General features: G+C 42.3%; 1 protein-coding gene across 1 annotated transcript in view; it reads right to left on the bottom strand.

Annotated features, from left to right (window-relative positions):
- Positions 1-14,700, bottom strand: part of LOC122813583 (glucosidase 2 subunit beta-like) — a 1,646,077-nt gene that overhangs the window by 672,314 nt on the left and 959,063 nt on the right. The window contains exon 7 of the mRNA XM_044085989.1: positions 3,371-3,445. Coding sequence (XP_043941924.1) covers positions 3,371-3,445 — 75 coding nt within the window. The remainder of the gene's footprint in view (positions 1-3,370; positions 3,446-14,700) is intronic.

Genomic DNA, 14,700 nt, shown 5'->3' on the forward strand with positions numbered 1-14,700 from the left:
TGTTATTAATGGCAACAGCAGATTCCCTAGGGATGGGGACAACATTCTGACTAAATAGGGAAGCCTTCCCTGTTCTCTCTCTCAGGACCTACAAGAGTGGCTCTCCCTTTGCCAACTGACAGGACCCCAACAGCTGCAGATGATGTGGTTAACCCCCGGTCCATAGTGGCTGTAGGTGCTAAAACATGAGTGGTCTGATGAACAAGTTATAACCACAGCAGAGTCACCCACCTATGGCTGAGGCAAACTGCCAGCCATTGGCATTGGCAAAAGCTGTTTGCTTAACGTTTTCTTTTTCTGGCTGGAAGAAGGAGCGACTGCTGGACTAATAGTTGGTTCCATGGTCAAGCCGAAAATGCTGACTCTTTCCCAGGGCAAACAAGCATCAAAAAACATTAAAAATTTAAGTTTTTAAAAAGTCCCGTTTTCCCATAAAATACAGTAAATAGCACTTTTAAAAACACTTTGCCAAATCCAAAAAGTAAAATAAGCAGTTTCTAAACAGAAAAAAAAGTTTTTCAATTATTTTATACTGACAGGGAAAAACAGCACTTCTGTTTAAAAATACATTTAAGTCTTGTGACAGTACATTAAAATATAAACTCCTAGCTTTAAAATAACCTTCCTAAACAGTAATTTACAATAAAAGAACAACTTCTATAAAGTGGAAGATTTTTCCTCAAAGGGAACTTACCTGCCCCAGTAAAGGAATAGCACAAGCTGACTGTCAATGCTCGAAAGCCAACAGAGGAGCATAATCTTTGGCAGCACAAAAGCTCTGACGGACTTGGTGCCCAAACTTGCCTTTTTTAATCAGTTCAATTTGAAGTTGACTGATGATTTGGGTGCATGGAAGGTGCCCCAAAGCTTTAGAAGCTGGCTGGCTGTTATAAACTTGGCAGGATGTAAACCATATAAGTAAATCTACTGCAGCATTGATCAATATGATGAATATCATGAGTCATGGAGTAGTCCCCCCTCCCCAAGTCCAGCTCTCTACATATGTAGGGCAGTAGGAATTTTGATTTCAGTATTTTAACATTGCAACATTTTTTCATTTCAACACACAAGCACATTCAGTGCTATGACTTTCAATATGTTATTTTTCAGTAAGCTGAAATGGACCCATCCTTCTACAAAACAGAGGTGGCTGAAGTAAGATCAAAATGTTAGGAAATGAGAATTTGTCTGAATGACATCTGATCCTTTTGGAAAACACATACGGCTCCTGATAAAAGGTGCATAGACCTCAAAAATCCACATGGTAGATGACATGGACACTAGTAGCAAAACTATCGAAGAGACAAACCTCAGGTTTGTTGAGGCAGACAACTCTAGTAAGGATGAATGAGCCTAACCACCAGGAAGTTCAAGTCTTAAAGAGAAGGGTTATTTATTTGGGAAAGGAATTAGAGCAACTCCTTAAGTAACTGAAATATGCATGTTAACAATGAAATAAATAACACCCTAGTCAAAACAAGCTATCTAAGGGATGTCAGACCATCCTGCAAATGGACTGACTGTGGAGACGGGGATATATCATCATTCAGAAAGAAAATCTCTACTTGGTCATATTAGTAAGCCCAGTGAAGCTTTTCCTGGCAGCTTCTTTCACTTCATATGCCTCTACAAAACAATCTCATGCTTTAGATCATATTCATTATAGAATGAAAAGGGTAAGTTACCATACCCTGCAGTTGTTTGGTACATTTTAACACTTCTCACTTGTTTGATATCTGCAACTGATGAGGGAGACCAAAGATATGCACTGTATTCAGTGTGTGGTCTAATACTATTCTTGCTTACAGGAAGTCCGATGCCTAGATTCCTTGAACAAAGAAGTGAAATCTAGACATAGTCAATGCTAGCCTTCAATCCAGCTGCCATGATGTGTTTTCAAAATTCTAACTTGCCATCACCAGGAAGGCAAAGGTGTACTGAACAGGTCTTAACTTAGTTGATATTTTGCTTTTGGTCATTACACTAAGTGCATAACCTTACATATGTTTAGAAGTTTACAATGTTATCATATTTCCAGCTGAACATGCACTCAAAGAAGCTAGATCATCATGCATGGTCTCAGCAGTCTACTCACAACAGAGCTCTATTCCAAAGTTAGGCCATGATGACTATTATGATATTGGAACCAACAGACATTTAGAGCAAACCTATTTTATAAAACTACTTGGTGGTCCAAATTCTCAACATAGAAAGGGATTGATGCATAATGCTTGCTCTTTCTGAAACCACATTCAGGACAAGTGGTCACATTCTAACCAGACATAAGACAGGGCTATTCAACATGCTAATAAAATTAGAGAAAACTGGCAAAGAAGTAAATGAAAGTTAACCACTGGTCACACAAAGAAAAAAACTATATTCTTCAACTGCTTTCTAAACAGTCTGTCTGGTTACTGTAACCTATCATCTGATACCACTGTAGCTGGCACGAATGTAGCATCACTGAACAGCAAACAGAATGAAGGCTTAAATGTGAACAGGGAAAACGCAGATCATCTCTCTCTCTCTCAACTTTGATGCAAAATGCCCAGGACGGGGGTTATGTCTAAGAAGAAGGACAAAGTGGACAGGGTGAACTCACATGGACACACCGTTAATTCCAGAACAGCAGGCAATCTAGTGGAAACATACTTTTCTCAATGTGATCATTCTGCATTAAAAGTGCTGTCATAGTGCTAAAAGAACATTTTCATATACATCTGGAAGTACTGATGGAAGAAATCATGGAAATCAAACATTAAATATTTTATCAGTGTTTACTGAGGGTATAAATATGGTCATGGGTTTTGAGACATTAATTATAAATATTTCTATCTAAATCCGCAAACAACATACATGATAGGTATAAATGAGAGGTAACAAATTATGACATCATGGCAGTTACAAAAATGCTGACCTTCACAAAGATGAGTGATACATAACAGATTGCTGTGGTGTTCTTTACTGTTGACAACTAGATTCATGTGTGGGGCAATTGCAAGGAAGGTGCCAGCTATTCTTAGCTCCATGCACTTATTAGATTCTTTCTACTATCCATAACATATGTTTGTATAACTAGCTAACAAGCTTACTCCTGTGGACCTGGGTAGTCTAAAATTCTAAGCAAGTGATCCTACCAAAAATCATAAGACACTACTGAAAAAAGCACGTGTGCTTCCTGGGTCTAAATTGTTTAGAAAGTAAACAAACCACGTAATAGCCAATATATTTTCTGTACATTTGGACAAATACAGACTTTGATCAAACGTTTTGCCACAAATAAAGAATAACCATTTTAGAAACAACGGAAAAATTAAAACCTCAACACATCAATTTTTTCATACTATAATCAGGCTATCTGGGTACTTACCCTAAATTAGTGTCTATACCTCCCTGTTTAGGCTTCTGAGTAACCCTGTCAAATGGACAAAATCGATAAATGTACCTAAAAAAATAAAATCAAAAATGCAAATGTGTGTAAATATTAATCTGCAAATATTAATACTCTGTGAAAGCTCATGTCATGTCCAAAACAAAAATAAAGAAAATATACTCAGGGAAGGATATTTACTGATATAATGGCAGTCATTGTGCCTACAACCCTGCAGTAAATAAACAAAAAAAAAGAAAGAAAGAAAACAGAATGGTTGTATTAATTGCCTCAAGCTCATTAAAATACAAAAAATTGCAAACAAAATGAATATAAGCCCCATCAAAATCTTGAAATAAGCATTCTATTCAGGCGCACTCATTTATCAATCAGAACAGACACTAATTTAAAAAAATTGTCTTTACCTGAAATATGCACCATTCCATACCATCCTCAAGTGAAACATCAACTGGAAAATATGTGACAGCATGAATGAAAAGGACTGGTTAGGATGGCCAGCAGTGTTCCATGTTCATGGGTCCTACTTTCAAACTGGCTTTCAAAATGCTAAAAAAGAAGCTATGTACTCACCATAACATTCCATGTGAGTTGTTCCATCTCGCCTTCATTCATCACTGATGGGTTTGGAGCCGATCCTCGACTCCGACACGGCCGACTAGCAAGCTCAAAGTTCTCCAGTAGCTCGAAACCCCACCCCTTATCCCACAATGCACTGCTGGAATTAACTCAGATCTTGTTTGCTGCGTACCATATGGAAGTACAATAATTATTCTGCAAAGGAATGATCACACATTGAAAAACCAGGATGAAAACAGCCTCCAGGTCAACTGCCAGCCAGGAAGGGGGGGGGATGGAAAAACTCACATGGAACATTATGGTGAGTACACAACTTCTTTATGTGCAGTTGTTCAATCTTGCCATTCATTCATCACTGATGGGTAGTGTCCCTAGCACCCTGATCTTGGGTGGCTCACAGAAGTACACTCTTCAGAACCGTAGAACCAAATGAAGCCTTGTCCCTAGAGGCCTTATCCACTTTGTAATGAGTCATAAAAGTGTGAGGTTTAGACCATGTGGCTGCTGCACACATGTTATCCAAAGGTAATTTGGCTTGAAAGGCTGAAGAGGTAGAAACTGCTCTGGTTGAATGAGCCTTTACCTTACTAGACAAGAGCATATTATGACAAGCATATGTGTAGGTGATACAATCCAACAGCCACTTAGACATGGTTGTTTTATCAACTGGTTTACCATTCCTGGCCTCAGAAAAAGACACAAAGAGCTGATTTGATTTCCTAATGTCTTTTGTTCTGTCCAAATAAAATCTGAGTTGTCTATGAACATCGAGTTTGTGCAACATATATTCCAATTTGTTGGTATGATTAGGGAAGAAAACGGGCAACTCCATGACTTGATTAATGTTAATCTCAGAACATACTTTGGGCAAAAAGGATGGATTTGCCTGAGAGATACTCTGTCAGCATGGAAGACCATATAAGGGGGCATGATGGATAGGGATTGGAGCTCTGACACTCTACAGGCTCAAGTAATGTCTACTAAGAAGATAGTTTTCCATGACAGAAATTTTAGTTCACAAGATGATGCAGGCTCAAAAGGAGGAAGAATGATACGCGATAACATAAAATTCAAATTCTAGGGGGAATAAGGTGTCTTCACTGCAGGCCTTATGTGAAAGGAACCTTTTAGAAAAGCCTTAAGACAATTGGTGAGCCATAATATTCAAACCATCAATTCCTAGATGAAAATTAGATATAGCAGCTAATTGCACTCGCACCGTAGCAGCCGCTGCTCCTTTGTTGAAGATTTCTGTCAAGAATTGTAAGATAGAAGACAATGGCACTTGATAAGGGTCAATGTTGTGGGAAGAAGCCCATATGGAAAATCTCTTCCATTTACTATAATACAATTTTCTAGTGCAAGGTTTATGGGAAGCCAACAAAATCTGACTAGTGTCATGGGAAAGATTATAGAGCCTGGCTATGCGGGGAATTGGAGTAGCCAAGCGGTTAGCTTTAGTGTCTGCAAGGATGTATGAAGATTCCCTGACGGATGTGTCAACAAGTCTGGAACTGGTTCCAGGATCTATGGATCTTCTAGAATGTGATGGTAAAGAAACGGGAACCAAATCTGCCGAGGCCAATGAGGGGATATAAGGATGATCGTCGATCCAAGCGACTTTGCTTTCTGTAAGAATTTGGGTATCAGGGGAATTGGTGGAAATGTGTAGAAGAGACCCGGGGGCCAATCATGGACAAGAACATCCCTCGGGGAGTGACCTGGAGTGGGAATCAGGACAAAATAGTCTCTGCATTTGTTGTTGATGTGACTGGCGAACAGGTCGCAGGAAGACTGGCCCCATTTGCGGAAGATCCTGTCCGCAATCTCTTGCTTCAGGGACCATTCGTAGGGCAATAAGACTGCTCTGCTCAGTCTGTCCGCTATAACGCTGGATTTGCCCAAAATGTGTGTTGCCAACAGAAAGCGCTGGGATGACAGTGCCCACTGCCATACTCTGAGGGCTTCTCGGCAAAGGGGATAAGACTTGGTCCCGCCTTGTTTGATCAGATACCAGACCACTGACATGTTGTCCGTCTGTATTGCAATTGTCCCTAGAGGAAGAGAGTCCTAAAAGTATTGCAACACTAGAAGTACTGCTCTCATCTCCAGGATATAGATATGCAAATGTGATACTTGATCTGGCCATGTGCCTTGGGCAGTCTTTCCCTGAAAACACCCCCCCACACACACACACACCCTATCAGGGAAGCGTCCGTGGTCACAGTGGCAACTGGAGGGGGGAGCATGAAAGGATGTCCTATTGTGACATGGAGACGTCAACCACCACTGAAGATCCTTCTTGCAGGAATTTGTTATTAGGATCATGTGACTCAATGGAAGTTCTTGGTGAGACCATTGCGTGAATAGAAGCCATTGAAGGATTCTCATATGCATCCTTGCTAACGGGATTGCTAAAATAGTGCCGCCATCAATCCTAGAACTTTCAATACCTCTGCAGCTGGTGCTCTGGTCTTTGATATCAGGGACACGATGTGTTGGCGAAGAATAGAAATTCTTTCTGGCGGAAGGCAGAGAGTGGTGGTTGATGTGTCTAGTTCTGTCCCTATAAAAACTATATGCTGCGATGGCAACAAGGCAGACTTTTTGAAGTTGACTGTAATGCCTAGCTGATCGCAGAGTGTCAGAGTAGCCTCTCTCGCTTGAAAAGGTTGATGCCTGGTGGTGGAGGTAAAGAGCCAATTGTATAGATACGGAAACACCTGGAATCCTAGACGCCTCAGGTGAGCCGTGACTACTGCCATGCACTTGGTGAACACTCTGGGGGCTGTAGTGAGACCAAAGGGCAGAGCTCGGAATTGATAATGATTGGCTCCCAGATGGAAACGCAGGTGATCTCTGGATGGTCTGGCATCTTTATGTGGTAGTACGCATCCTTGATATCGATCGAGCACATCCAATTGTCCTTCCCTAGGAACGGGAGTATGGACTGTAGCGTGACCATTTAGAACTTCTCTTTATTTCACAAATTGGTTGAGTCTGCTGAGATCCAAAATGGGTTTCCAGTCCCCTGTTTTCTTTGGAACCAAAAAAAACCTGGAGTAAGTTCCGAATCCTGTCTGGTTTGCTGGGACTGGCTGGATGACTCTTTTTTTCTAGCAATCGGCGTACCTATACTGCTGCTTGTCCCATGTGACTGGGTGGAACGTCCGGGATTTTTTTGATGGGGAAAGGCTGGGTGGAGAACAGTATGAAATACCCTCTGGAAATGATACTTTGTACCCAACTGTCATTTGTTATAGTCAGCCAGGCTTTTGGGTACAATGATAAGTGACCCCCGACTGCCTCCAGAGTAGGACAGCCGGGCCTTCCTTCAGGAGCGCTGGTAGGACCGACCAGAGAAGTGATCTCTGTCACCCTGGTGTTGCGGACCCCCTCTGCCGCGAGCGCTGTGTCTTCCATTGAAACCCCCTCCTCTGCCTCTGGAGGGGCCTCTCCACATGTGTCTTGAAAGGCTCCTTGGGCTTTCCGGAACCACATCCTTCCTCCCCTCTGACCTTTGGGAAATGGTCTAGTGGGGGTGGAAAAACGGACTCTGACGGCAAACAGAGTCTTTCCTACTTGCTCACACCTGGTCAATGTCTCCTTCACCTTTGGCCCAAACAAAGATGAGCTGTCAAATGGGCTATTAGTAAACGAAAACTTGAAGGGTTCCATGAAGGAACAGAGTCGCATCCAGGCATGCCTATGAAGAGCGATTCCTGTACCTGCGGCTCTACTCGAACCATAAGCTGCATATGATACGAGACGCATGGACGAGTTGACTATCGAACTGAGGGTAGAGAGTTGAGTGGCAATCTTGTCGGATACACTTGAAGCTACAGCACCTTGAAGAGTATCTCCCAACTCCTTAAGGAGATCTCTCTGCAGTCTGGTAAAATGTGTCAAGTAGTTCAGTGATCTGAGTGAGAAAGTCGCTGAACTGAACATGTGTTTCGCATATCTATCCATGACCCTAGATTCTCTGTTAGGAGGATGGATAGATGAAGTCTCAGACATTTCCTTTTTGGTGGCTGCCGCCACCGCCATGGCATCAACAGGGACTCCCTTGGTCAAAAAGGACTTATCCACAGGGGCTGAAATAAACTTATTAGGCCTCCTAGGAATAGGTTCCATAGATTCTGGAGACTCCCACGCCCTACAAGAGACCAGATCTATAAGCTCATCGTAGGGTGGAGATACCCAAGAGGTAGAAGGTTGAGACCCAAATGCCTTCAGGAGAACAGACTCGTCCTCAGTAGGGCTCTTGGACTGCCAATCACCCCTCTGCCTAAGAATTTCAAGAATTTCCGCAAAGCAGATGTCCTCAGAGGGGGATCTAGGGGACCCTTCTGATTCATCCAGGTCGGTGTCCGATGTGAGAGACTCCTGGGGGGGGGGGGGTCCAAATGCCTCCTCTTGCATAATCTCTTCCTGGGAATTTCTTCAGAGGAAACTTCTGAAGAGACCTCAGAAGAGCAGGGGGGCACCCTGTGGGGCTACCTGAGGCTCAGGGTCTCTATGCTTGGGATGACTGAAGGAGACAGAAACTGACACAGGCACTTTACGGGAAGAAGAGGCCAGACTTTGAGATGAGGAAGTCTTAGGAGACAACACTCGCCTCACGGCTTTGAATGCACCTCGGCTCTGATGAGAAGGAGTTGATGGCTCCGACGGAGCTGTGATCTCCTCCCACACCGAAGCCGTGGGCTCCGAGTCTGAGGTAGGAGCCGAGCTCACCCGAGCCGAGGTCCCGAGAGGAAGAGTCTGCACCGACAAGTTGGTGCGGCTATCCTCCCCGGACCCAACCGGACAGTGTTGGCTCCTAAAGTCCCAGGTCGGCACCGAGAACATCCGAGCAGATGGAGCCGACGACACTGGAACAGGTGTCAGCTCCAAGGGATCCACAATCATCAGGTCGGCCTCCTCCGGCTCCGAAGGTCCGGTATGGCTTGGAGGAGGAGCAGACAATTCAAAAGTAGTGGTCTTTGGCTCCGATGGTTGGGTCCGAGCCGACAACAATTTAACTAGGCCTGGTGCCTTTAAGAGTTTCTGAACCAGCCGGTCCATATCCAGATCAGATAGGCTGACAGAGGACCTGGAAGAGTGAACAGATGGAGCCGACTGGAGCAATATGGATGGAGGTTTTTCAGCAACCGGTTCCAAAGCAGTGTCCCGGTTCTGAAAAGAACAGACTGTCGGCTCCAAAGACAGTGGAGCCGAAGTCACCACACTTTCTGACCTTTTTTCTTTTTTGGACCTAGAATCAGAGGAAGATTTAGATGATTTACTGGCTCCATCCTGGTCAGACAATGCCTCAGAAAAAGGGTGTTTGATGATACCCCTATCAATCAATTTCCTCTTCCTTTCTGCTAGTACTCTGGTGGAAAAGGAGTGACAGATACTGCAAGACTCTTGCAGGTGCACCTCACCCAAACAGTAAACACACTGCACATGGGCATCCGTGACTGACATTTTCTGTCCGCAGTCTGGACATTTTTTAAACCCAGACTTTGGATGTTTGTCTTTTTCTTCAGACATTTCCACAACTGAAACACACTATTTAACTGAGCTATTTTAACTAACTCACACAAACACACACTCATCCCAAAAGGGGGCAACTGACAACTATATAAATATAAACAGGATTAAGTAATCCAAAAACAATAGTCCCAACAGGGAACACTGACTAATAACTAAAGAAGGGATCCTAAGGCCAAAGGGCCGAAGGCAAAGATAGATTATACTGAGGAAAGGGGTATGAACACAGAAAAACTACTATCTACTAGCTAGTAATATCTGCTATTAAAAAAAATGAAAAATCTAACTTGCTCAAAGTTGAAAAACTCCCAATAAAGTCTCGAGCAAAGCTGGAACCAAAGATCCGTGCTGTGGCAAACTAGATCTGAGGTAATTCCAGCAATGTATTGTGGGATAAGGGGTGGGGTCTCGAGCTACTGGAGAACTTTGAGCTTGCTAGTTGGCCGTGTCGGAGCCGAGGATCGGCTCCGAACCCATCAGTGATGAATGAACGGCGAGATTGAACAACTTCACATATGTCATTACCCCCATTTTGATATTTTTCCCTTGCCATACATATAAAGGTTACTTCAAAAGTTTTAATGGCTCATGAGTTCTGGTTCCAAGGAGAAGCTTATTTCATAATCCAGAAAGCTTCTGCTTAATGTATATAGGACTTGTTTGTTTTTTCCCCCATTGCAGTCTTATTTGCTTACAGTGACTGGATTTGTGCAGAGTTGCTTTTGCTGGTGTACCATGTTGTCCACAACAGCAAAACAAGCATTCTCCAAAGGAAGTAAGACAAAACAGCTGTCAATGAATGTATCAGGATGGTAAGTAAATAAGTCTGAGATGCTGTTTAAGGGGTGTAACTGAGATGCTGTGTACTACATGAACTACAAAATGAACTGGCACTTCATCTAAGTGTCATGTTTAATCATAGCCTCACCTCAGGCTTCATGCCCAATGAGTGGCGCACAGCTACAGTTATCCCACTCCACAAGGGGGGGATCCACCTTGGATCCAGGGAACTATCGTCCCATCAGTCTGATGAGCCTGACCTGCAAAGTCATGGAACTTTATAAACAAAGACATTGGCAACCTCCAAACACTGGAGCCCACCCAGTTTGGCTTTGTAAAGGGCCAATCTCGTCTCCTCTACCTGACTGACTTCTTTGAATCAGTCTCCAGAGTAGTGGAAGAGGGTAAGGTGGTCCACACAGCCTATCAGGACCTCACCAAGGCCTTCGATACCATCACTCACTCCGGAATCATAGATAAACTTAATAAATTGGGCATTAATCCCTACGTCACTCGATGGGTTGCCAACTGGCTTACTGACAGAACCCACACTGTAAAAGTAGCGGACTCAAAATCTAGCTCCAGACAAGTGACAAGTGGAGTACCTCAGGGCTCAGTCCTGGGACCGCTCTTGTTTAGCATCTACTTCTCTGAAGTAAAGGCCAGCACTAAGGGACTCTGGCTAACAAAGTTCACAGATGACTGCAAACTGGGAGCCATTTCTGAATCCCCAAATGATGTGGATATTCTACAAAAGGGCCTTACAGAAACAGATGCTTGGTGCCAGAGCCATGGGCTCAAGCTCAATGCCAAGAAATGTATAGTTATCCCCTTTGAGAAAAAACATGTACCCATAAATTACCACATAAGTGGCAGTACACTAAACACCAAAAGTGTGATAAGGGACTTAGGGACACAGGTGGACAGTGGTCTCACCTTTGATAACCACATAGCCACAACAGTCAGGAAATCCTTCTAAGTGGCACACCTCATCACTAAGGGCTTTTCATCCAGAAAAAAGGAGGTCATTGTCCCACTGTACGCATCCCTCATTAGACCCATTATAGAGCACAATGCCCCATTTGGTATGTACCTCACAAGACATTTGCAACAACTGGAAAGTCCAGAGAAATACCTCACTAAAAGAATCACAGGCCTAAAGCAGATGCCCTCTGCTGACCATCTAAAAAAACTCCAGCTATACTCTGTCGCATATTGCCTACTCAGAGGCGAGCTCTGCTTAACACGCAAGGCCATGTCAAACCCAGTGCTGTTGGACATGCTACACTTAAAGAAATCCCAATCCCTCAGAGCCACACGGTTCAGGGATCTAAACCTGGTCATCACAATGAACAAAACATGCTGAAGGGATAGGTTCCTGACCCAGAGACTCCCCATAATCAGGAATAGACTGCCCATACATGTCAAGCTGAGCGCTCCTTTGGCCCTCTTCAAAAGGAACCTTGATGATTGGATGGGAGATAGGAAATTCACCCCGGGGATCACATCAGTCGCCCTGCTAGACAGGGGACAAGGGAAGTAAATATTCTGGGAAGAAATAGCCAGGGAATTGTTATGGCTAGGCTTGTATAGGCCCTAGGGCCGATAGCCTAGTACCAACCTATGAACCTATGAAGGTGTTACACACAAACAACACTCTAGAGAAAAAGGAGCCACATGACCTGCAGCTTCCTACAGCTACCCATTAGCATTAGAAGATAAATACACCCTGTATTTTACAGTGAGACACACCCATGATCAATATAAATACATGAACTTATTAATACTTGTTTCTAAGATTTACTTTCACGATCTGGTTCTATATCTTCAACTGGTATGCTCCAGGCAGAGAACATCAAGAAGAAAAGAATCAGGTAATATCCTATAAACCAGGCTAAGGTCACCTTTAACAAGCCATAAGAATCAGAGCACAAAGACAATTTCTTTAGTTTTTCTAAGTAGCTCAGATTTTCATCATAACATTCCACTGAGTTTTAGGTGGTTTGTTTGAAGGCTACAGAATGCAGCACTGTATTCAATAATGTGTCAAATCAGTGAGGTATAAAGAGGAACAATAGCCTCCTTGGAGTGCTTTATAATTAGGGTTAGTATGTTGTTTTTTTTTTTTTTTAGTTTGAGAGACATACACTAGTCATATTTTAACACTGCGGTGGTGGTGCTGCGGTAGCGTTGTCGTCTCACAGTAAGACGTCCTGTTCGATTCTCAGCTAGAGCGTCTTCTGTGTGGAGACATGCGTGAATGGGCGTACCTTCGTTGAAGGTTGTGCGTCAGGGCCAGCAACTCGGCACGTAAAAATCTACTGCCAATCATTAGCAGACTGGAGTTCCGTTGTAGCGACCCCTAACCGGGAAAAGCCGAAAGACACAACAACACTAGTCAAATTTTACACCACTACCTCTAGATCTTCAATGCTAATGTCATTTTTTATGATTTGCCCATTTATTCTGTAATCATATGATATGCCCTTTTGAAAATATCTCGATGCTGTTTAATGACATAAAATATTAAGGTCATCATTGATGCAACTGGTACCTATTTACTGCAAGTCCTTAAGAAGTCTGGCAATTCTTATTGAATTAATTGTGTTATGAAAAATTACAGTTATCCGCATTTATTTTTATCCAAAGCTTTGTCTACTTTCAAATACAAGATGAATAGTTGAAAAAAAGAAATTGCTCTACGACATAACCCCAATGGACACCTCTGATAGCACTTTATGGGAAGCCAATTTAACTACTTTTAAGACTCGTTGCAACCTGAAGCTTTTCCTTATTTAACCTACATTAACCTGCATTACATATGCACTGACATTTCATTTGTCAATTATTTCTGAACAAGAAATAGTGCTGATGATGCACTATCATCGTGTTGATATTACCTTTTAATAAAATGCCCCAAGATTCTGTAAGAAAGATTCCCTCCTTAACAAACCCTAACTGTTCTACATCTAACAAAAGTAGAGCCACTCTCTTGCTTTGGATAAGTTCCATTAACTCTCCCTCTTCCTAATTTTACAGAAAATAGTGAAAAAGTATTACTGCAACCTTTTCTCATAGTAAAGTGATGTGACTGTTTACATAAGATTTCCTTGATTTTGTATAAGAAACTACTGGGTATGTTGCCTGCTCTCATGAACTTAAGTTTTTAATTTTCTTTTTAGCTGCAGTTATACCGTTACTTACATGAGGAACATGTCTACAGCACTCTGAGACCTTCTTGTGAATTTTTCTTCAAGTATGTTCCCTATGACTTGTGGTTTGATAGTCATTTCACAACCTACTGATGAGAGGTTACATTCATATTTTTTGTCTTTCAGTTTTTTTTTTAAGTAATTAACACAGGTATTATTGCCCTAAGCCATTGAGACCAAGCTGAGTTTGCAATTTGAACTGGAACATTTGGCAAGTCAGTATTTTCTGTATTTTTTAATTTTTCCAAATCTTTTAGGTTTCTAATACCATGGCGAGAATGGACTTCATTCCTAAGTCAAAGTACGATTAAAGTTCATAAAATTAGTATTATTTCACTCTTTGATGGCAGCTAAAAGTGCTCTTTGCAGCACCTTCAATGTGCCCAGTAATTACTCCTGCAGTTCGTACGGAGTTGCATGTATTGGGAACATATCTAAATATGATTGTAGAAGACCTGTTGCTCCTACTACTACTGGAGCTATCTAGGTATCCTTCTACATTGCTCTCGTTTCTGCTTGAAAATCCTGACATTTTATAATTTTGTCTCTCTCTATATGCAAGACACTGTAGTCACTGGGTGCGGCAATTTCAATGATCAATGCTATTTTTGTCAACTTTTCTTGGACCACTATATCCGTTTTTCTAGCTTCTATCTTTTGAACTGTTGGTAATGGATGATCCCATGAGATGTAGACTTCTTCATTTTCTATAATGCTTTGTGGCTCTTTTCCAGAGTTTTTCAGTCACTTCAATACCATAATGTTTGCACAATCCCCAGTGCAACAGTCTTGCCACATACTATTATGCCTTTAAGTATACAGTCCTTCTGCCATTAGTATGTCGCAACCAGCAACGAGCTGTGCAACTGTTTTCAATTTGGTTTTACAAAACCTACATTTGTCTGCTTCTCCCACATGTTCAATGGACTTTGTAAATCAGCGTGTACATAGCCCACTATCTTGGGCCGCCAATATTAACCTTTCATCTCTTGGTTTGAATTTATCTCCCCTTAACCATTCCTGCGTTTGCTCCTGATCAACATGAGGTTCTTCCAGAACTTCTCTATACTTGCAACTCTATTTATGCGTTTTACACATTTCTTGCCTTCTCATCATGTCCGTCAATATCAACCTTTCATCTCTTGGTTTGAATTCATCTCCCCTTAACCATTCCTGCGTTTGCTCCTGATCAACATGAGG

The sequence above is a fragment of the Protopterus annectens genome, chromosome 10.part0, assembly GCF_019279795.1.
Source record: "Protopterus annectens isolate FY-2018-M chromosome 10.part0, PAN1.0, whole genome shotgun sequence".
Taxonomy (NCBI): domain Eukaryota; kingdom Metazoa; phylum Chordata; order Ceratodontiformes; family Protopteridae; genus Protopterus; species Protopterus annectens.